The sequence below is a fragment of the Rhineura floridana genome, chromosome 3 (assembly GCF_030035675.1).
Source record: "Rhineura floridana isolate rRhiFlo1 chromosome 3, rRhiFlo1.hap2, whole genome shotgun sequence".
Lineage (NCBI taxonomy): Eukaryota > Metazoa > Chordata > Lepidosauria > Squamata > Rhineuridae > Rhineura > Rhineura floridana.
The window spans coordinates 68,060,128-68,085,179 of NC_084482.1; the positions used below are offsets into that span (position 1 = coordinate 68,060,128).

At 43.3% G+C, this 25,052-nt stretch overlaps 1 protein-coding gene across 4 annotated transcripts in view; it reads right to left on the bottom strand.

Moving 5' to 3' along the window:
- Positions 1-25,052, bottom strand: part of B3GNTL1 (UDP-GlcNAc:betaGal beta-1,3-N-acetylglucosaminyltransferase like 1) — a 368,072-nt gene that overhangs the window by 330,189 nt on the left and 12,831 nt on the right. For 2 of the 4 annotated variants that reach the window (XM_061621834.1, XM_061621835.1), the window contains exon 4: positions 10,753-10,817. The exons of 1 other annotated variant lie outside the window; for it this stretch is intronic. In XM_061621834.1, the coding sequence (XP_061477818.1) occupies positions 10,753-10,817 (65 nt within the window). Of the gene's footprint in view, positions 1-10,752; positions 10,818-18,895; positions 18,960-25,052 lie in introns of all 4 variants that reach the window. One more of the 4 variants, XM_061621836.1, reaches the window with a different exon arrangement.

The window sequence follows — 25,052 nt, forward strand, 5'->3', positions numbered from 1 at the left end:
ATCACTAAAAAGTCATCAGCATCAAATTGCTCTTACTCAATTATACGAACAGTTATGATCAATACAACACAGTATCAAAAATATAGGTTTTAAAAGTTGTGTAATGCTATCACAGCCAGTCAGAGATTGGGATTTTCCTTGTTGAAGTTCTCTGGGCGTACTTGTTGTGCTTTTTCAATCCCTTCTCAAATATTAGTAAGCACTGTTAGCCTACTTCCTCAACATTCCATCTCAAATAAAGCAACATCCATTTTTAAGCTACTGGCAATGAATTCAGTGGAACTTACTCTTAGGAAAATGTGTATAGTATTGGAACCTTAAAATGCAGCAGTAACACATGAGAGGGCAGGCAGAGCCATCCCTGAAGACTAGTGACACTGTGCTCATTGGGACAGAGAGGGGGAGGGGTGAGTCCCAACTCCCCTGACTTGGAGAAGAGTGCACTCCGCACCTGTGGGGCCACTACCAATCCAGAGCTTTGCCACCCCTGCCCCATCCCTACTCCAACAAGAGCAGCACCACAGCCTGGAGGGCACCAATTCCTCCAACCTCCTCATGGGTCACTACTGTTAATGTGTCTTCAGGCAAAAAGTATCATCTACATTCCTTCTACTTTTGATTTGAGTCTGCAGATATAGACAAAAACCACACCATCAACCATTGTTTCTATCTACAAGAAAATCCATCTTTTGGGAATGGAAATTATTGGAAGGTGTTTCCGGAAATAGTACAAATTGTAGAAAAGGATTGCAAAAGCTGCCTGAAGCAACCACCTTTCTGGCTGTTGCGTTCAGGTTCGATACTGGATCCCACAGAGAAGCAAGGTAAGGTGAGTCAGAAGCTGGAGGACCACAGGTAGCTCTGAATGAGCAACTTTTTGCTCCAAAGGGAATATACTGGTTTTCTGTAACTTTTCCATTTCATATATTTCTCTTGAACTCTAGATTCTTCTGCTATAATAAATCTTAGATCTCATTTCATAAACCTGGTGTGGTCTTTCCTTATTTCAATACTACCACATCCAGAATCCACAAAATTCTGCTTCCTTGAGAGGCTTCAGAGTGACACTAGAAAGAAAACAATAGCAACAATAACAACAACAACAACAATAATAATAATAGGCTGATTTATAAGAGGCTACCTTATATTCAAATTGCTCCCTGTCTGGTGCCAGCAAGCTCTTTTAAAGGGGAAGGGTGGGCTGAGCAGAGGGGTACACTCTATGTTAGCCAGGAACTCCCTTTCTTCAGACATTACAGAACTCTGGGTAGCTAGGCGGCAGACGTTACATTCTGACTCCAATTCTTGATTGCTGCTGAACCCTGGGGCCATGACACTGGCAAATGTTTAGACACTATGAATTGTTCTGTACTGTGGCAGTGAATTATATTGTTACATAAAATATGTAGCTTAATCAGAGGAGCACAAATGATAAATCCAGAACTGGTTTGGCATCCTCACCATTCCTGAGAGGCAGACTATTTACAGATTCCCAAAAGGATGTTTTGGTACTAGTCAAAGATAAAAAGCATAGTCCTCTGCTCTTAAATTTTTTAAAAAGTGGAAATTCATAACTGGGCTCTGTACTTTTGCTATTTTACATTCTAGGGATGTCAAATAGTTGACAACCCTGGAATAAGCTGAGAAGCTTGCAAGGCAAACAGCAATTTCCCCCCCAGGATTGCAATACTGATCAAATTAACCTCCTTCCATAGTTCCTTTACATTTTTTTAATGAAGAAGATCCTATTAATGGGGTTCCTGTGTCTGCTTAGTTTGGTTTTTACTGGTTGATAGATAAAGTACCTAAAGACAAACTATGACTTGTTCATCAAGCTTCTTGGTTGCTTTCCTACCAAATTAATCAAAAAGAGGTGCTTTCGAACAATACACTGTTTTAAAGTAGGAACACTGTTTTAAAGTGAGAAGTATGATTCCATGTAATGCCCATGTAGTTGTTTCTGCTATATTGCCTTCCATGATTGTTTGGCTTTTTACTTCTAGAAAGGATACAAGACCTCAGGATGCTGCATGAGAGCTTGTCTTGCACAGATAAAATTTATTGTTATTGTTATTTATTACCCATCCTCCACCCTAAGATCCCAGGGCAGACTTCTTGTTATGTGCTTTCAAGTCGATTACCTCCAATAGCATCTGTTATAAACCACCCTGTTCAGATCTTGTAAGTTCATGTCTGTGAGGGCAGGCTACAACAGTTTAAAATATATCCTTAAAAACAATTTTAAACAACTTAAAATCACAATCACCTCCAAAATAGGGGGGGATCCTAAAAATATGCATCTCAGGTCCCAAGGGATAGGGTAAAGGTGTGTTTTCAACATCGGCTGAAAACTGTATAGTGAAGTTGCCAGACACACCTCTATGGGGAAGGAGTACCACAATTTAGGGGCTGCCACAGAAAATGCCCTCTCCTGGGCCACAACCTTCAGGCTTCTGACGGTGGTGGAACTACCAAGAGGGGCCCCTCTGCTGATCTTCACAAGGAGACGTTCTGTAGGGAAGGTGGTGGTATTTCAGATATTTGGGGCCTAAGACATTTAGGGCTTTAAACACTAATGTGAGCCCCTTAAATTGGGCCTGGAAATGAACTGGTAACCAATGCAGCTGCTTTAGAACAGGGAATATATGAGATCTAAACGCATCCCAGCCAGTAATCTAGCCGCTGCATTTTGGACCAACTGAAATTTCTAAGTGATCTTCAAGGATAGCCCCATGTAGAGCACATTACAATAATCTAATCTGGAAGTTACCAGAGCATGGAGTACAGTGGCCAAGTCATTCTTGTTTTTTTAAAAAACAGCCGGAGCTAGAAAAAGGCATTCCTAGCCACTGAGGTCACCTGAGCCTCCAGTGACAGTGTTGAACCCAGGAGAACCCCCAAGGAGTGCAACCCTGTCCAGAACAGGCCATCTCTCCACCTCCTGGACATAAGAACTTGGGACACATAACATCTCTGTCTTTTCAGGATTTATCCTCAATTTATTAGCCCACTTCCAGCCTATCACTGCCTCTAAGCACCAATCTAACACCTCAACTGCCTCTCCTAATTCAGATGGAATAGAAATAAAGCTGCGTGTCATCTGCATATTGATGGCACCTCACTCCAAATCTCCTGATAACAGCTCTCAGTGGCTTCATACAGATGTTAAATAGCATGAAGAACAATATGGAACCCTGCAGAACACCACATGACAACTTCTATGGTGGCAAATGGTAGCCTCCCATAACTACACTCTGGAAGCAGCTCTGGAGGTAGGAGCAGAACCACTGAAGCACAGTGCCCCCAACCTCACCTCCATGAGATGCTCCAAAAGGATACTGTGGTCAACAATATCATAAGCCGCCAAAAGATCAAGGAAAACAAACAGGGTCGCACTATCCCTATCTAATTCCCAACAGAGGTCATCAACAAGAGCACAAATGGCAGTTTCAGTGCCATGGCCAGGCCTGAAGCCAGACTAGAACATGTTTAATCAGTTTCCTCTATGCATGCCTGGAGTTGGACCACCATCACCTTCTTGAGCATCTTGCCCCAAAAGGGGATTATTTGCCACTGAGTGATAGTTGTTTAATACTTCTGGATCCAGGGAGGTCTTCTTAAGGAGGGGACGTACCACTGCCTCCTTCAAGGGATGTCAATGATTTCTGCTATTTTTTATTTTGTATATTTCTAGCAGTAACTGTGATAGTGAGAATGAAATATTTTCTTTTACTCTATAATGAGTAGACCTCTAACTGTTCCCATCTCTGCTAACAGATATCAATAATCCTGACATATTGTATGAAAAGGTTAAATGAGGATTTGGGACACAGAGTAAGAGATTGACTCACAGATTGACTGACCCTCCTAGACACTTCAGTCATAGGGAGGGTTGAAGAAGTGCATGAACTTGTTCAGCATTGCCTCTGTTTAAATAGAGGGAAACTTTTTTAGGGGGATGGGGAAACATGTGTCTCTTTATGCAGATGTAGTAATAATAACTGAATAAATTTTGTAACTGAAGCAGTGAACTAGAAACATGTGCCCTGATTCATTGATCTGATCCAGAAGCTCTGCATGTGTGCATAGTTCCCTGCCTGCAACAGCTTCTGTATTCATTATAATAGTACATTCAATAGCACACAAGATCTGCTCCCTCCATCAAAACAAATGGAGAAACTACAATGCAAAAGATCTGAGTATGCATTTGAGTGTTAACAGATTCTTAGATTTGAAGAAGATTGTTTATTAATGCACATCTGTTTCAGTTCTTACACAGCTGTTTTCATTATTATATTTAAAGTGCCTATACCTATTCAAATTTTATTTCTTTTTCACTTTCCTGGAAATGTTCCAGCATCCAACATTCAGAAAAATGGAGGTAGAATAGCATTTTCTGACCAAAGTGTTCAAATAGATGTATATTTCCAACAACGGGCATAGTTTCTATTGGCATGAACATATATGGTTTACTATTCAGAACCTTTGAAATTATTCCCAATAAAATCTTTATAATCCACAGTACAATTCAGTCTGGAAAAATATTCATTAGATAGGGACTGTGTCATACTCTCCCCCACCCCTCCCCACAGTTTTCATTCTCCTTGCATGCTTGCTTAGTAGAAGATTTTTTTTATTACTAGAATGGTTTAGAAGAGTTATTTTGCAAAGCAACTTGAACATCTTATGTGTTGATAAATAAATATGTTTCTATGCCTTTTTCTGTGGAACATAACAGAAATTCCTGACATTTATACGCATCTCTGAATTACTTGGTATTCTCATTGGAATCAATTTCTCAACGTTGTGCAGTAACTGCTGAAAAACAGATGTTACCAGCTGTGTGAGTTAACACTATCTGCAACTGCTCTCATATACCTCTTTTGCTTCTTGGTTTCAGTTCACCAATTCAGTATCAAATTATTCAGAATATAATTTTGATGTCAGTCATGCGAAATGCTCTTGAGTACTGCCACAACACTGACCTTCAGAAAATGTTGTACTTGTGCATTCATGTTTGTTATAGCTGAAAAATATAAGTTGCTTCAAAATTTCTGCTGCTACATATCAGACATTCAAGAAGAAACTATTACTTTCTAAAGCTTTGTAGTTTTGACATGTCATTCATTTGAGGATGTGGTAGAAACTGTTTATTTAGCTTGGACCCCATGCTGCTATATTGATCTTGCCTGTCTGACAGGAATTGGTAGCAGCCCTGGATTATCTTGGTGAAGAACCAATAAGGATTTTTTGTGGGTGCATCAAAAGGCAATCTGGTGGCATGTACATATGCACCATTCCAGCACTTCCACTCCCTGCTAGGCAGAATGCAGTGTATTTCCCAATGGATTGCCAGAAATTTGGGGCAGAAGTAAATCGTAGTTTCCACGGCCCATGTAGTGTACACGCTCACACACATATTAAAATGACTGGAAAGACTTCAGCAAATTATTGTAAGAAATCCATTTCAGTATATTTATTTTTAATAAGTCCAAACGCTTTTGTGTTCTGATCTTTTTTTTAAAATTGGCCAAGTTTGACTAATTCCTAATAGTTCAAATTGACTCTTCAAGAGTAGGAGATAGTTAACTGATATGCCTTTTATTTAAACTGTCAGTTTTAAATCTGTTCCATTCAAGTTATAAAATTTACACAATTCTTAAATATAAAGGGTGGTATTCAATGCTAGTCCTACTCAGAGTAGACCAACTGAAGTTAATAGACATCACTAACTTAGGTTCATTCATTTCATTAGGTTCATTCATTTCAATTCTAAAGACTGAATAACTGAGTGTAAATAATCTCTTCCGAAGGCCCGAGAAAGAGAACACTGGTACTTAAAATATTTCCCCCTTAATCGAGCGTAATATTTTAAAGCTAGTTTTCAGTTACTCATACAGACACACATTGGGGGAGCGGGTTGGGAGGTCAGCAATATTTTGTTTTAACTGCTTTTAACAGCGGCATTTCTTAATGAGCTGAATACCCTAGAATTACTGTGCTTTTAAATTTATTTAGTTAGTTTCAAGATTTGATGACAAAAGGCAGACTTTTTGTTGTACCGGTATCTGTTTCCTTTTCCACCTTATATAGGCAGTTCATTGTGAGTGGATTCTGATAACCAGGGGCCACACAGTATCATCATTAAGCCCCTGTAATTGCATGTGGAGTTAATTGTGTGTGTCCCCTGCCAACTAGGTTAAACTCGGTGTTACTACTACTGCAAATCCTTGGATTTCTCATGGATGCAAGAAATTACCCTTTCATGCAGTTCTATGAAGTGATATGTGGTAAACTTCTGTTACCAAATAACTTTAATTGCAAAATGGCTCCAGGCCACTTGAACTCATCCTAATGTTTGTAACTGAGATACACTTAGCAGAGGAACTAAATGTATACCTCTTTTTCTTGCTCTGCAAAATGACCCTGAGTTATTCATATGTATGTGTTATAATTAAATATTTTCAGTAGATCTTACAACTTCATTAAAATTCACATTTAAACTGGTGAAAGATGCTTGATGAAACACTGATGAAACCCCATTCAAAAATCTAGAGGTATAGCACTAGAGTATTTTGTCCCATCAGAGGATAGGACACCTATCAGAGTGCAAGGCGGTGGAGAAAGCTGAAAAGCTGACTGTATGAGGAAAGATAGCCAGTTTGGAGTGGGGTTTTTTTATTTGCTGATTGAGTGTATGACTTGCGTAAACTGTTTCCACTTGTCACAAGATCACTTCTTGATTTTTTTGTACAAAATAAAGACAAAGAACTAAGGGTTTTTGTGTTTAGATGTGATATAGTTTCACTTTCTGTGAGAAGGGGACAATTCCTAGTTAATTGTCCTATAATAACTAATTTCTGTTTATATATTTTGACTGTAAAGAGAACATCTCAGATTATGTCAGCATTCAGTTGTGTAGAATTTGAGAGGGCGAGTCTCTTGTGGAAGTAGGTAAACCTGATATAAACACATGTGGATTGAATGCTTTCTTTCCTGAAGAGTGACTGGAGATCATGAAATCCTGTTTTCACCCCCACTCCCACTAACAGAAATGATTCTGAACTTGTTTAGAAATCCCTGCTTTTTATGTGAAATAAAGATCATCTCATTTTTCCTTCTTTCAACAAATTACTTACCTGCTCAAAATGGACTTTGGAGAACAGAAGCATATATGTAACAATAAAATTCCTATAATTCTGGATTATTTGGGAAGAGGGCATTATGAAATTTAGTTTCTGGTTTAATGGTTGCTTATAATGACCCATTTTACAATAGAATATTATAATTTTCTTTATTCTTTTTTATGTCACAGAGTTAGTGGCATGATTTTATTTAAAAAAATTATTTAGAGGTGTTTAGATGAGTTTCAAACTCCTTTCACATGAGTCATTGATTAACTTGTTTTGTTAGTTTATGTTAAGGTATGTCACTGACTTTCAGGTGTTGTTTATTTGTATACTTCCCTTTAATTTTTAAGAAACACTATTTTGAGTTGCGCTCCTGAGGAAAAAAGAATTATAGAGAAATCTTCATTAAAATAATGTTAAAGCGTGGAGTGCTTCTGTTTAGGGTTCCAGATACCATTTCCCTACTCTTAGTTTTTCTTTCATTCCCAAAACAGAGAAGGGAAAACATAGTCAAATGAAGACCAAGTGTGCTCAGTGAACATAGAATACTGAATGACAGTCAGTGGAGGAAGAGGGGAAAGTCAGAGCAGAGGAACAGAAGAGATTATGGGTCTCCATTTCACACCACCTGCCAGTGTCAGCCCAATATTGCTTCAAGTTGGCTGCTCTCTGGAAGGATTCTAGTGCCTTGGGGAAAATAATTTGAACTGCTGCCTACCAAAGCCCAATATAATACAGGAGCTACACTGCTCTTTGCAGCTAAAAGGTAAAGGTGTCCCCGTACTTATAGTACGAGTCGTTTCCGACTCTTAGGGTGACGTCTTGCAACATTTACTAGGCAGACCGTATATATGGGGTGGGATTGCCAGTTCCTTCCCCGGCCTTTCTTTACTCCCCAGCATATGCCGGGTACTCATTTTACTGACCACGGATGGATGGAAGGCTGAGTGGACCTCGACCCCTTTTACCGGAGATTCGACTTCCTCCTTCCGTTGGAATCGAACTCCGGCATGAGCAGAGCTTCGGCTGCGTTACCACCACTTACCACTCTGCGCCAGGTAAATTTCACCATGGAATTCCCTCAGTTGATGGGACTGGAACCTCCCTCACTGTCACAAAGCAAGGTGAGAGTTTGAGGAGTGTACTGCTATGGCTCCAGGGAAAAAAGGGAGGATGAAGTTTCAAGCATGCACAAAAATAAAGATTTTATTGGCATACTATGTTTTGAAATATACTACTTCAGAAGCTCCTTAAAAAGGACACCATTGTGCTCTCTGTGTGGTCTGTAACCAACATACTTGCCAATAAATTCTTTGTGTGTGTGTACGCACATGCACATCTTTGAGATTTAATCTCCCTCTTCTCTGGTATCTCTCTTTTTAAATAGTTTTATTTGTGCATTTCAATGGTAAATACAAACTACCTTACTCAAAAGAACCCCTTACACCCCACATCCCCTCCATCCCCCAGTCATTCCATGTGTACACATCATTGACAAGAGGTACGTTATTGAATAAATCACATGTGAATGCTGTGGTCAGTTGTAGGTAAGTATGGGGCAGAAATTTGATTCTGTTTGCATTTAAAGCTGAATTTATCACATTAGCATTTCCAAAGCAATACGAGAACTGAAACACAGCCATCCTTCAAAATTTGCACTTATCCAAATTTTGAGATGCAGTTGTCCAACCAAGCTATTTTTACAAAAATGCATATATTAACAGAAAGTGTGCAGAAAACAAATGCACTGATAAAAATAACACACAAAAATGCATTATATTAGGATAAATTGCTTGGGAAAATGTATACATTAGTCAAACTGCATACAAAAATTTATTAGGAGAACTTTGCACTAAAATGCTGAAGAATTTTCATGAGGACTTTTTAAAAATTGCATATTTTTTAAAAGTCCTCATGAAAATACTTCAGCATTTTAGTGCAAATGTGGAGAACCAAATTTAAGATTAGACAAATGAGAAACTGAGAGAACGAAAGCTGACAGATCATTTCATCCCTACTTGTAGGCATTAGTTAATATAGTGCTTCTCTGATTTCTCTGCCATGACTTGGAACTATCAACAAAGATTCCCCATTCCCAAAAAAAGATTTATCTGACTCTCTTCCTTCCTTGACTAGATAAACCAGGATGACTAGGAGCAGGCCATTGCTGGGTACTCATTTTACTGACCACGGATGGATGGAAGGCTGAGTGGACCTCGACCCCTTTTACCGGAGATTCGACTTCCTCCTTCCTACCATTGCTGTAGACAGGGCCGGTTCCAAGGGGCGGCCAGGTGGGGCACTGGCCTGAGGGCCCCTGAGGCTACAGGAGCCCCTGAGGGTCCTCTCTGCTCCCCTTCAGCAATTTGCAGCAGGATCGCTGCGGGGATCACATGGCGAGAGCTTTGGGGATCCGTCATTCCCTTGCTTAACTTACCTTGTTCTGCAGTTGCGCACGCAGCGGTGCCCTTAAGAAAGATGGTGGCTGAGGTTTTCCTAAGGGGCTGAAGCCTCTGCCGCCATCTTGGCTGATGACACGCATGCGTGTTGCACGCTCGCATCCCTGCCATGAACCAAGATGCCAGCAGAGGCTTCAGCTCCTTAGGGAACCTCAGCCGCCATCTTTCTTAATGGCACCGCTGCATGCACAACCGCAGAACAAGGTAAGTTAAGCAAGGGAATGGCAGAATCCCGAAGCTCTCGCCGTGCACGAATCGCGGAAGGGGAGCGCTGGGGCCTGGGGCAGGCTTTTGCCCAAGGGCTCCAGCATGTTTGGGGCTGGCCCTGGGCATGCACATGCGTGTATGTGTGTGTGTGTGCACATGCATGCCAGGGCCCAGGGCAAGCTGGTGCCCAAGGGCCCCGGCATGTCTAGCGATGGCCCTGGCTGTAGAAGACCAAAGAGAAAGAGGAGGGGAGATGTCCTCCCACAGTCAGAAACAACACTCCAAGCTCATTTGCATGCTTACCTAGAGCAAGCAAGAGGAATGACCCACTCCAGGATATACTTTTCCACTGAAGAACAATACTTCTAAGTTTTGCTGTGGCTTGGTTTCATGTGCCAGGAATCTTACCTCTTAGTTGTTTCAGTCAACTAACATGTCAAGAACATGTTTTCAATGCAGTTACTCAAATTAAAAAACAAACTCTCCCAACTCCTGAAGAGCAATAGCACATTTCTTATGAGAACATACTCAGACCGACAACCATGTTCATGAAAGATCAACCAAGAAAATATGTTGCATACCAACAAAACCTGAGCTAGATCCTCATAACTTTGATTGATCTACACCAAGGGATTACATCATGTCTGCAGAAAAAAATGGCACATCTAGTAATGCAATGCCTGTTACCCAATTAAAAGTGCCAGTTGCAGATCAAAAGTGTGTGTGTCACTTAAACTTCCAATATTTTAAGGACTAACAAACTATGCAGATATGGCTGCAGAATTTTATGAGACAGACTTATCCATTAAATGTTATCACAAAACTACATGAAACATTTTTATACCAAATTATGGAAACTGATCAACCACCATCACACAACACTCAAAGAAGGGAAATGGGACAATTAAAAGGTTTGTATAAGGTGAGTAACACACTGATGAAAATAGTTCACTTACAGAATCCAGAAAGCAGAGATAGGTCCCCGAGCTCTGGTCTATTGCACAGTTTTTAGCAAAGCCCACTGTTGAAAAAGTACAATATACCACATGAGCATAATTGCAATGTGCAACGTAAGTTTTTCTACTAAAAAAAAATAGGAAATATTAAATAGAAGAGAAATAACAATGATTTATTGCTAATTTTAAGAATTACAGCCCTCATTAAGCTCTCTTGGAGATTTGAATTGTGCAACCATGACACAGGCCAAGTTCAGATGTAACTGGCTGCTTCAACAAATCACAGGTTTACTTGCAGGTGCACAAGCAACAACCTCAAGCGCAACCTATCCCCTCCTCTTCCCTCATATCATGCATGCAGCATGTTTAAAATTTAGAGGGGGTATTAAACCACAGTTTCAGACATCATGTAGATTAAGACACCAGGAAGTCTTCTCTGCAGCCAAGCACATAAAAGAAGACCATCAGATGAATGACAGATAGGTGGCCCAACCCATCTGTCAAACTTGGCCCATTGGGGGAAATTAAGATTTACCCTACCAGGCCAAAAAGATTTCCCACCTCCGATCTTATATGATGATGCTGGGACCTATAATTCAAAGATTTAGGGTCTGGCGTCATCAATATGCCAGTGACAAACAGATCTATTTCTCCACTCCATCCAATTCAGGAGAGCTACCCTTTGGAGAGGAAAGATGGGATATAAATTTGATTATTGTACAAATATATGTCGTACCATCGACTTGAAGGCACATAACATAACAACAATATGTCATACCTCATGTATAACCATTGCATTTGTTGAGCTTGTGAATGAAGAGTCTCATTGTCAGACTTAATGGCCATTCTCCACTCAACTCAACTTATACTTTGTAACCTAAAATGTCTTCTAAAAATAGAACCAAATGGACCATTGGTCTCACCTGAAGGGTGATTTTCATATGAGGATGGCCATCACTGCGGGTATTAGCTCCACCTATTGTGCGAAGGCAAGAATGTTTTTGAAGTCAAGACTAGGGGCGTCAAGCCCCTCCCACTCTCCAGTTCATTCGCAGCGAGTCTATAGAGAAAAATCTAAAAATACAAGAACAGGGCCAACAGGCCTGCCAGCAGGAAAATAACATGCATAATAACATGACTCTAACATAGCGATATAACAGAACTAGCAGTCTTGACTTCACTAGTAACTTTAAATACAATAGCGTAACAGAAATATATAACATCTTAGTAAAATATCTATACATCCTCCAACTGGGAGGGTCGTGATGGCCGTCCTCATATGAAAATCACCCTTCAGGTGAGACCAATGGTCCATTTTCCATATGAGGCCGACCATCACTGCGGGATGTACCAAAGCAGCCCATAACAGGGAGGGACCACCCACATGCTAATCATCATTAAGAACCTGTTGCAACACTCGTCTGCCAAAAGAGGCATCGGCAGAGGCATAACGATCTATTTTATAATGCCTTATAAACGAGTGTGGAGTAGACCAAACAGCAGCTCTGCAAATATCAGCAACAGGGGCATTGGTAGCAAAGGCAGCCGTAGTGGCCGCTGACCTAGTTGAATGAGCTGTTATACTAGCTGGAACTGGGAGTTTAAGGGACTCATATGCTAAGGTAATACATGCCCTTAATCAGCGAGATAAGGTAGAATTGGCTACTTTATGCCCCATAGACCTTGGATGAAAGGATACAAACAGAGACTCCGTTCGTCGAATCTCTTGGGTCCTAGACAGGTAGGTCTTGAGAGCCCTCTGAACATCCAACGAATGCCAAGCCTTCTCTAGAGGATGAGCAGGGTTCGGGCAAAATGAAGGGAGTACAATGTCCTGATTGCAATGGAAAACTGAATTGACCTTAGGATGGAAGGAAGGATCAGTTTTCAACACAACAGAGTCCTTGTGAAAGACACAGAGATGGCGAGCAGAAGACAATGCGCCCAGTTCCGAAACTCATCTGGCAGAAGTGATGGCGACCAGGAACAAGACCTTGAAGGACAGTAGACGTAACGGCACAGTCCTAAGGGGTTCAAACGGAGGGCGTTGTAAAGCTTGTAGGACCTTGGACAGACTCCATGAAGGAAAATGATGGACTACAGCCGGTGAACGTAAAGCAGTGCCTCTGAGGAAACATTTAATGAACGGATGTGAGGAAATAGGGGCACCAGTGGAGGAGACTGAAAGAATGGACGACAGAGTGGACGCATGTCGACGTAGAGTGTTGGGTCTGAGTCCCATCATAAAACCGCTATGGAGATATTGCAGCACCTGATGCACAGTGGCCTGGGATGGCTCGCAGTGGTGAGCCTGGAACCACTTGGAGAAAGCCACCCAAGTATGTTGATAAATACGGGTGGTAGATGGTCGTCTCGAGGCTAAGATAATATCAATAACAGCGTCAGACAGTCCAGCCGACCTCAAATGTCCCCGTTCAAAAGCCACACTGTTAGATTGAGCCAAGTGGGATCCTGATGCCATACTGGACCCTGGGATAGAAGATCTGGCCTGACTGGAAGTGTCCAAGGATCCATCACCGACATTGCAAGAAGATCCGAGAACTACGGTCGGCATGGCCAATATGGTGCTATCAGAACCAACTGTGCCCTCTCGCTCCGTGCCTTCCGCAGTGTTTTGGCTAACAGCGGTATGGGAGGGAAGACGTACAAAAGACCGTCTGGCCACGGTATGGACAGAGCATCCACTGCTTCCGCTGCTGTGTCCAGGTATCTGGCAAAGTACCTGGGAAGCTGGTAATTGTGACTGGAAGCAAACAGGTCGATCGAGAAGACGCCGAACCGACGTTGGAGACGCTGGAATATGGTCGGATGAAGTTTCTATTCTCCCGGAATGTCCTGTTGTCTGCTGAGCCAGTCTGCTGTCACATTCCAAATCTCTCTGAGATGCTCTGCTTTTAGGGATTGTAGATGTTGTTTTGCCCAGACGAAGATGAGGGAAGCTAGGTCCTGCAGAGGACGGGACCTGGTGCCCCCCTGTCTGTTCAAATGTAATTTTACACACGTGTTGTCCGTTCGAATGAGGACATGGTCCAAAGGGAACAGAGACTGAAAATGAAGTAGAGCTTAGTGGACCGCCTTGAGCTCCAACCAATTGATGTTCTGAGTCTGCTTTGCTATGGACCAAACTCCCTGAACGTACTGGGAGTTGCAGTGTGCTCCCCAGCCGATGAGACTGGCATCCGTGGTGACAACAGTCCTGCGAGGTTCTCTGAATGGAGTGCCTCTGGAAAGATGTTGGACCCTCGTCCACCAGCGGAATGAAAGGCGCAGTGTGGGGCTCAGAGGAACTGTGCGATGATTGGAGTTGGCAATGTCCTACTGAAAAGGCAACAAAGCCCACTGAAGGTGGCGAGAGTGGGCTCGAGCCCATGGCACAATGTGGATGGTAGAGATGAACATTCCGAGCGCCCTGGCTAGAAGCATGACGTCTGCGGTTGTTTGTTGCATCAAAGAGCTCGCGATGTTTGTGATGGCAGTTATGCGATCTGGAGACAGAAACACCATCGCCTGCAGGGTGTCCAACATTGCCCCTAGATGTAGTAGGCATTGGGTCGGTTGAAGATGGCTTTTGTCGAAATTGACAAGCCAGCCGTAGGCCTGCAAAACATTGAGGGTGAGCGTTAAATGACGATGAGCCAGCTCCTCAGAGCTTGCCCATATTAAAATATCATCCAGATATGGGTAGAGATGGACCCCTTGAATCCGGAGGTAAGCCACTAAGGTGAGAAGCACTTTTGTAAATACTCGCGGAGCAGAGGAGAGGCCGAACAGCATCGCTCTATATTGAAAATGCTGGGGGCCAAAAGCAAACCAAAGGAACTTTCTGTGGGCTATGCAAATGGGCACATGGAGATACGCTTCCTTTAGGTCGATAGAAACCAGGAAGTCTCCTTCTTGCAGGCTTTCAGTAATGGAGTGGAGGGATTCCATTTTGAATCTGCGGTATGTTACAAAACGGTTGATGAACTTGAGGTCCAGTACCGCCCTCCATGACAAATCTCATTTGGGCACAGCAAATAGGAGGGAGTACACCCCTTCCGACCTCTCTGTTGTAGGGACTGGCTCTATCGCCGCTATGTCCAAGAGGTGATGTATAGCTGTCTGCATTATGCTGTGCCTGGCCGGCGCCCTGGGGCAAGGGGATGGATGGAATTTGTCTGGTGGAGTCGCCCAAAACTCTATTGCATAGCCAGAACAAAAAAGGTTCCTGATCCAGGCGACCTTAGTCAGACGCAGCCACTGGTCTCCAAACATAAGTAGTCTGCCACCAACCGGAAGTGCATTAGTACTGTTTGCGCTGGCGAGACCCTCCCCTATATGAGGATGATGAAGTACCTCTGCGCCCTTGGTACTGACCTCTGCCCTGGAAACGTCGGTTCCAGGTTCCCCTGAAGGAATTGGAGTCATAGGATTGGAAGTTGCGGCCTCGTCCTCCTGGCCACGTTCCTCGAAAGGGCTGGTTAGTGCGGAAGGAGGGAAATTGCCTGAAAGGCCTATGATCGATGTTCTTGACAGTGGGCAAAACCAGTTTGTGAGCGTCTTTGGGATCAACCAGCACTGCCTTTAGAGCTTCCTCTCTGAAGAGCAAAGATCCGGCGTAAGGAGCTCTAGAAAGATTCACTCTGGCGGTAGAGTCAGCTTGCCAGTGGCAAAGCCAGAGGGTCTGTCGAGCGACTATCTGAGCCGTCATGGCTCGTGCCCCCAGTTGAGTGGCATCCAAAGTGGCATCAGCCACAAACGCCGCTGTCTTGCGCAACTTAATCAATGATCTTCTGAGAGAAACAGGATCAGGGGTAGGGTCCTCTAGCAGATCATCCAGCCACATCATTGCTGCCCTGGAGAAGATGGAAGCTGATGCGGAGGCTCGCATGGAGAAAGCAGTGGCCTCATGATTTTTGCGGAGGGTGAAGTCCAATCTTCGCTCAGTAGCATCCTTTAGTTGGGATTCTCCTTCCCTAGGCAAAAGAGATCGCAAAACTAGGCTAGCGATCAGCTCGTCTATGCAGGGGACAGCCAGCTTGGTGGTATAGTCAGGAGCTAGGGAGTAAAGTTTGTCAGCCAGGTTCTTGAAGCAGCGAGTTTGGAATGGATGAGACCATTCCTCGGTGGTCAGTTTAGCGATGGGATCCGGCACCGGGATGTAATGCTCAGTTGGTGCAGGGGATCTGAGAACTCTGGCTGCTTTAATAGCTGGAGCGGTAGTTGGTGGGGGCGCAGCTTGGAGACCAAGGGTGTTAACTACCCTGCGTGCTAGAGGTTGATAATCTGAGGTATTAAACAAGCGATACGATGTATCCTCCTCATGTTCCGAATAGTCACTCCATTCGTCTCCTTCAGCATGATCAGCAAAGGTTGACTCCTCCCCATACGAAGTGTCCTCAATACATCTGCCTCTAGCTACGTCAAAAGGATTTGGGGAGCAGGAAGGAGTTGCCTCATGGCATACATGTTGGTCCATAGTGCAGTGCGGTATGGCGGGAACTTGTGGTGGTTACTGCATTTGAGTGAAAAATGACAGCATGCCCTGAAGTTGTGAAAGAAAATCAGGAGACAGCTGCAGCCCCGTTGAAGCAGATGGTTGTGCCTGAGTAGGTGGCTCAGTGGGCTGAGTCGGAGGATAAGCCCTGGGCGGCAACACGGGAGGAGGCTGGCTAAGTGTTGGCTGAGTAGGAAAGCCAGCAAAGTCCTCGTCAGAAGAGGCAGCGGGGGAGTGAAATATATCCGTTAGCTGCGTCTGGACAGCCGTGGTGGGGTTCGGAACAGAAGCATAGTGTGGACGCTTGGGTTTGCTGTGGCTGGAAAGATGTTTAGTCTTAGCCAGTGCTTTGGCATGTTTAGTCTTAGCTGCCTTAGATGGTTGCGGCTTGGCTGTCTGAGACATGTCTGGTTGTTCCGCCATCTTATATTCACTATGGGTGCAGTACACGGCCACAGCGGGGGCAGGATGTAGAGACCCGAACAGGCACAGCACACGACCACAGAGGGGGTAGAATGTACTGGCAGATGGCTAAGTACACGGCCACAGAAGGGGCAGAATGTACTGTGCTGGCAGTCAGGTACACAGCCACAGATGGGGCAGAATGTACGGTTCAACAGGTGCAGCGTATCACAGTCTCAGCACACGGTCACAGGTGGGGCAGGATGTACAGTGTAGGCAGTCAGGTACACGGCCACAGAGGGGGCAGAATGTACAGTTCAACTTGTGCAGATTATCACGGTCTCAGCACACGGCCACAGGTGGGGCAGAATGTACAGTTCAATTTGTGCACAATATCAATAGTCTCAGCACACAGCCGCAGCAGTGTATAGGTCAAGCAGTTTGGAGCACAGCCACAGCCTAGACAGCCACAGAGGCAGATTGCAGACAGCGTAGATCACAGTCACCGTCTTGAGATACAGCCACAGAAGCTGTAGAGATCAAATAGTAGCAAGGAGCAGCAGCAATGGCCGTGTGGTAAAAGAACCCTTGTATATTTACAGGTTCCTAACTGCCCCACACCTACAGGTTACCCTGGCAGCCCTCTATTTGTTAGTACAGGAGAGGGAAAGGGGACAAACAAAATGGCGCCCGGAGCAGGCACGGGAAAATACAATCAAAAATGGCGGACTGAGGTAGAGTAGCTCGTGCTGCAGCCGCGGGGCCGATAAGTGAAGTCGCGGCGCAGAACACAAAGAGGGAACGGCTAGGAAAAAGGACAAAAAAGCCGCAGTCGCTAAAGCAGAGTAGGAAGCAGCCGCAGCTGCCGTCTGCAGGGACCGTTGCACCGTGAAAATGCCAGGCAGCGAGGCTCAAGAAGATAAAAGCCGCAAAAAAGAGAGCCGCAGCCGCAGGCTCTCAAGGAGATATTCCCCCCCCCCAAAAAAAAAGTACTGCCGTGAGGCGAGGAGCCATGGCAGAACCCGGGACGGAAACGACTCAAATGGCCAGGTACGGGAGGGAAGTAACGCCGGGAGCTGCAGCCACAAGCTCCCACTGGGAATAGAGAGAACCACAGCCGCGGTCTCTCTGACGGCCGTTGGGCGAAAGACTGGGAAATCAACGGCCCGGCCAAGGGAGAACCCCCCCAAGGGAATTCCCCAGAAATGAAAAACAACGTTAGATACAAGACAGAGGGAAGGGAAACACTCGGTCAAACACACAAGTAACAATACCTCCACACCCTGTCAGACAAATACAGCTACAAAAACAACACAGAAACTTAGCTAAAGCTACGCTATAGAATATCAGACTTGTTCGTACGAAGGCAAGAATGAACTGGAGAGTGGGAGGGGCTTGACGCCCCTAGTCTTGACTTCAAAAACATTCTTGCCTTCGCACGATAGGTAGAGCTAATACCCGCAGTGATGGCCGGCCTCATATGGAAAATTTTATTCTTTCCTTCCTGCACATCCCTCTATGTATATGAGCAGTATGAATATATGTTCTTCAATTTCACAAGGATATAGTCAGTCCTAAAACGAAGCCATTTAAAGTTCAACTAAATTTAAATAATTGGCAAACTCAGGAAAACATTACAAGGTCTGGCCATGTTTAATGAAAAACAAAGCAGGTCTGGACATGTTTAATGAAAAGAACCAATAGTTTGGAACAATTATCTCCTAAGGAATAAAATGAATAGACTAAAATTGAATAACTAATCCTGCTACAGAGCAGTAACTGTTCCAGCAGGATTAGTTGTATAATCAAGTTTGTCTGTCTCTCTTCCTATCCCAACCATAAAATATTTTAAATATTTGTCTGTATATAGTAAGAGAGACAAAAATGATGCTGTAATTAAGGGCACCTTCAGAGGTCATAAAATCAGTCATGGATAATTCCTATAAAGCAACTTGCAGAGTCAGTACTGTGATGAAAGGGAGCAGCCAAGAGAAATTTAGATTCACTGTTGTTTACATCACTTGCCCAACACTCAATAACTCCTTTGGTACATATGTTACTGCTTTTACACATTATGCAATCAGTCATAAAGGCTGATTTCAACTATTTTGATTTCATAATTTATAAATGTTGGAGAATGTTTGGTTACTTACATGACAGCCAAAGTTTAAGAATTAAGAATATTCTTTACAAAGTTAAAATATTCTTCAAAATATTTTTAAAAGTCACCTCTTAAATACACACCTAGGCAACAGAGTGGTGAGATAAGTGGGTCAGAAGGGAAACAATATTGATTGTTCAAGTCCATCTAGTTTTTTTAAAAAAAGATATATTAAAAGCAAGGCACCTAAATTTTGGGTAGTTAACCAGTCATAAAATGACTCATTCATATTAACACAGTTATAGGAAACTAGATTATTAAAAATTAGTCTCAGGCAATGAATTTGTGTTTGGCATAAGCAAAGAATTCACTATGCTACTGCTATACTGATGAGACTCAAATGTTTGTGCCAAGGCTTTGCATTTTGTAAGGCCTGCTTACTTAGTGAAAAGAGCCTGTTACCATGGCTACAGGAGAAAAAACCTAAGACCTCGCAAGATATTAACATTCCTCACTCTTGGAAAGAAGTTGTCTTGTGGTAGTTTCTTTAAAGCCACTGACCCTCTCTTTTGTGAGGAGTTTTCTTTTTCTTTTTCTTTTTCCTTTTCCATGACAGAAAAGAATCAGAAATGAATCTTAATCCAGTGTAAACAATCCTGGATGTGAAGACTGTCACATTGTTTCATTATTGGGGCTGCTTGTTTCAAAGGAAGTACTCCCTACAAGTTTTAACTACTCCTAACCACAGCAAAGTAAATCACAAAGGACAGAGGTCACAAAGATACCCAACTAGACTGGCTCCCCAAATGTAAATACAAACGAGCTGTTCTTCACTGGAAAAATGATTACTGCATAGCAACCTGCTTTCAAAAGGTATATAGTTTTGACAAAATACACCTTTTCTCGATCTACTTACCAATTACTGAGAAATTTCAGGGTAATGTAAGTATTCAGAAGCCATATGTTTTTACAATTCTGTGTGTATGCATTTTATCATATCATAAAATTACTTTTTAAAAAAGGTAAAAACTAAGATTCTAAAAAAAACCTAAGCCTTTGCCAATCCTATGCATATTAGCTTATAAAGCAAACACCCAAATTATTTTATTTTTTGGAACTGTAAATAAGACCCCCAAGGTTTTGTTTTTTTTTAAAGGTGTTACACTAGTTCAAAAAGAGGGTCATTCTTTAATGAGTTTATAAGGAACAGATTTTATGCTTCTGGAGCAGCCACCAAGTAAAGACCCACAGTAAACATGAGGAACTGTTGGCAAATTCAAGGAACAGCTACAGAAAATGAGGGGGGCACTTCAGATGGAGGAAATCTTCTGTACAGAAAGAAGAGTAAGCTGCACACAGATCATATTTACTTTCATGTGAACATGTTTGGAATTGGGCTGCAAGACCAAAACATAGCACATGTTACTATTCCAATGGGAAGAATACAAAACCCTCGGTATGGAGATATATCTCATAAATACTAAAACACTGATCACCACCTTATTTGCCAACACTGTATTTTTAAACAGTTGATGGAAGCAACATTTATTTATAACTAGCTATAGACCCATCAAGTTTGTTATCTAGGGGAGGTATAAGAAAATCATTCACATGTCACACCTTTTCCCAAACCCATTCTTCACCTTTCTATCACCTCAGGCGGAACAAGAGATGAGCCATATCTGATTTCCAAGCCTATCCCTATCTCTTTCCCAAATAAACACAGACTAACAGGCAAGGAATGCTTCTTGCAACCAAGAATCTTCTTGACAGGTGCTCTATTGTTCTGGTCCAGGTAGTGGTGCCACTGGGGGATGGGCTTCTAGCTGAAGTGGGGGGCTTGTGCTAGGTACAGAATCCAGGGAAATAAAGGAATTTGCAGCTAGCACCAGTTCCACATCCAAGTTAGGTCAAGCAAAAATCAAGTTCCAGCGATGCAAGGTCAGACAAAACAGAGGCCTAGTCCAAATAGGCAAGATCAGGCAAAGCATAATCCAAACCCCAAAGACAAACAAAGCAAGGTTAGTAGCTCTGAGTGAAGCCTAGACTGGAAATCAGACAAAGCAGGTTTGAATGTTGGTCCGACGACTAGCAAATCTAGACTGAAGCTTAAATAGGCTCCAATGGTCAGACAGCCAGTATGGTGTAGTGATTAGAGAGTACTTGACTGGGTCCTTGGAGACCATGGTTCAAATCTCCGCTCAGTCATTTATTTCATTATTTATTTATTTATTTCATTAAACTTATAGACCGCCCCATAGCCAAAGCTCTCTGGGCGGTTCACAAGAACAAGAAAACATCAAAAAATACAATAAACATGTAACAATATAAAACACATTAAAAATTTAAAATGTTAAAAAGATTAAAACAATGTCAGCACATACTAAACATATTAAAATGCCTGGGCAAAGAGGAAAGTTTTAACCTGGCGCCGAAAAGATAGTAACGTTGGCGCCAGGCGTATCTCCTCTGGGAGGTCGTTCCACAGTTCGGGGGCCACCACAGAAAAAGCCCTTTTCCGCATTGCCACCCTCCGAGCTTCCCTATATGTAGGAACTCGGAGGAGGGTCTTTGATGATGAGCATAGTGTACGGGCAGGTTCATATCGGGGAAGGCGTTCTAACAGGTATTGTGGTCCTGTGCCGTGCAGCCATAATGCTATCTGGGTGATCTTCGGCCAGTCACTGCCTCTCAGCATAACCTATCTCACAGTGTTCTTGTGAGGATAACACAGGGAAGTTTAGGTCATTTTTAATGCTGCATTTTAAGAGTGTTGCAACCTGCCACGGGACCTATGGGTAAAGGGTGAGTATTAAATGTTAACAACAACTATGTATACCACTTTGAGAATACTTGAAGGAAAGATGGAAAATAAATATAATAATAAATTATAGGACTGCAGGTTCCTTTGAGCAGCTATCCCCATCCCTTATGAGTGGAGCCTTTACTCTTAAAGGCACCCAGGTTGTTCTGAGAAATGTGGACCCCAGTGGTGTGGGGGAGGCCATGATTCTATGGTCTCTGAACTGGAGACTGAGGATGGCAATGAAACCTCTTCAGGCCAGAGAGGGACTAGCATTATAGGCTCCTCTGGTGCTTGAACTTCTGAGGAGGCAGGGATGACACAGGATGGTTCAGAGAGCACATCCTCCTCCTATTCAGATATATTCAGTGGATCTATGGCGTTTTCCACCTGAAGATGGGAAGTTAGAGTCCTTGCTCATAACAACCTACATTGTTTCCTTTCCTCCTCCTAAACCCAGATCCTGGTTCTGGAAAGGAGAGGGGTGCAAGAAATTTATTTTCTCATCCCTGAAACTGCCTTCACAAGAGTGGAAAAGGAACATGGATCTCTTTCATGGGGCCCCTGTTGATAGCAGCTAGGTTACTGGTATTGGAACTGGTAGGCAGGTTCCCCCCACCACTGCTCCCAAATTTATTTTAGATGATCCCACATTTCTTAAAAACAAATCAAAGGGTTTGAAGGCATCATCATGAACATTAAGGACGAAGAACTGCCTACATTCCTTCCTATAGCAGCACACTCTATTGCTCAGAAATGGAAATCTTTGCTTGATTTGTACTTGGGTATGTAGTGTAAAAATGCATGGAAAATTGGAATAGCTGAGATCACTCACCAAATGAAATTAATAAAAAGCACAGGAAAACCAGATGGTTTTTACACCATTTGGCACAGCGTTGTCACACATATAGACACAGTTCTGTTACAGAAAACTTCCCATTGTTGGTTGCTTTGCAGATATGGTCCTCATAACTGTCCTGAACTATTGTGTGTTTTCCTTTTGGTGTCTCTGGCTATTATATAGTTAAAATTGTTTTTTTTTTTAAAAAGAGTTGTGAATTCTTAGGGTTAAGGAAGACCAATTTGGGAAAATAAACGTAAATAATATTATAAATGTTACAAAATACTAACTACAGGAAAGTGTGAATATGTTTTAAAGTTTTTTGTTCTTAAGGTGTTTTAGAGTGTTTTGTGTGTGTGTGTGTTTTGCTGTCCTGGGCTCCTTTTAGGTGGCAGGGAGGAATATAACTAAATACATAGTCTCCTACATCAAAGGTTTTATAACCTTAGGTTATAAAATGAGTAACAACAGGGCGTGCTCCAGGCGTGCTGGGGCCCTTGGGCTCCAGCCTGCCCCGAGCCCCTGCACACGCTGTCGCAGATTGCACCGCCCACCCATTCCCTCGCTCCGCCTATCTTTCTGTCCTGTGTTTTGCAGCTGTGCACACAGCGCTGCCCTTTACCAAGATGGCGGCTGAGGTTTCCCTAAGGGGCTGAAGCCTCCACCGCCATTTTGGTTGATGGCATGCATGCGTGCTACGCACACACAGGGCTGCCATCAACCAAGATGGCAGCGGACACTACAGCCTCTTAAGGAAACCTTGGCCGCCATGCTGGTTAGGGGTAGCGCTGTGCGCACAGCCACAAAACACAGGAAATGTAGGCAGAGCAAGGGAATGGGCGGGCAGTGCTATCTGCGGCAGCAATTCTGCCATGGATCGCGGAAGGGGAGCGCTACTTCCCCACCCTAAAGAGGGGCCCTCCAGGGGCCCCTCTGGGCCACAGGGCTCTCGGCCAGGGCCCAACCTTGCCGCCCTTTAGAGCCAGCCCTGAGTAACAAGTTCCACACAAATATATGCACCAAAATCCCAATGGCTTCTCCTTTATTTAAATGTATTCACTTCTAAAACCTGCACACAACTTTTCATTTATAAATTCTCAAAGCAGATCACAATTGGTGAAGGGGGTAATTTAGAATGGAGAAAGGCAATGTTTCTGAGGTCAAAACAGATTATTAGAATCTCAGAGAGGAGGAACATCCAGTTGAGCATAGAAGCAGAAGAAAAGTAGTGGGCAGTGAAGGGGTTAAATGTCCTCTCTCCAAACTGTCCCTCTCTCCAAGTTGCTTTTCTTTAGGAGAAGGGGCCACCAGGGGTTTGTTTGCAACATATTATTTGGCTCTTATATAAAACAAATGAAAATATTATTTTTTACAATCTAAACACATAGGGTTCCCTCTCTTTTCCATGACCTGCAACTTCCAAATAAGCATGAACAGGAATCAGCTACAGAGATCAATAATAAAAAGCAGTACCAGGCCCTGGACTCATTATGGGATGGGGAAATATGGGGGGCTGTTGACACTGTCACTCCCAGGGGTTCTCTCCGATGCTACAGGGTCCACATTGCACCTTGATTTACTGAGGAGCTGCAGGCAGTGAAGCAGGCTGAGAGACGACTGGAACACAGATGGCAGAAAACTCACTCTGTTTAACATCTATATGAAGCCGCTGGGAGCAATCTTTAGGAGTTTGGGGGCAAAGTGTCATCAGTGCACAGATGATGCACACTTCCCTTTCTACACAACATCTGAGTCAGGAGAGGCTGGGTATGGTCTGAAACAGTAGTTCCCAGCCTTTATGAGTATGGGACCCCCTTTGTAACCACAAAAATTTTCACAACCCCCACATGCTGATTGTGATTTTAGTCTCTGTTAATTGAAAAAAATGCATAATGAAGCGTTACATAATGTAACTTTTGATTCATCCCCAAAACAAATATTATGATGATGTTTATTACCTGCCAGAGCCAATCAGCTCGACTGATCTTCCCTTATTGCCACTGACAAAAGAGAGTGGGGCAGAGGCGCTGGAGCTTAAAGCTGGCCTCTTCTCTTGCTTGAGAGCTGTGCTGCTCAGCTCTCTGTGTAGTGGAAACTGACTATGTCAGCTGGAAGGAAGGAATGGGAGGCGGAAGCAGCTGCATGCACATGCACTGCAGGCTCCCAAGTTGGTGGTGCACAGACTAGCCATTAATTAATTTTTAAATTAATAAATAATTCTTCTCTTGGCTCTTTGTGACCCCCCTGGGATGATTTCATGACCCCCCTGGGGGTCTTGGCCCCCAGGTTGAGAACCACTGGTCTGAAACATTGTCTGGATGCAGTTGTGGAATGGATGAGGGCTAGGCTTGAAACCAGGGAAGACAGAGGCACTGTGGGAGGGTGGTTCCAGTGTCTGGGAGATTGGACATTTGCCTGTCCTGCATGGGGTTACTCTACCTCTGAAATAACAGGTGCATCATCTGGGGATGCTCCTGGATCCATCTTTGTCACTTGAGGCTCAAATAGCCTTGGTAGCTAGGAGTGCTTTTTATCAGCTATGGCTGGTGCACCAACTACAGCCATTGTTAGACAGGGATAGCTTGGACTCAATGATTCATGCATTAGTAACTTCAAGACTTGATTATTTAAATATGCTCTATGTGAGGCTACCTTT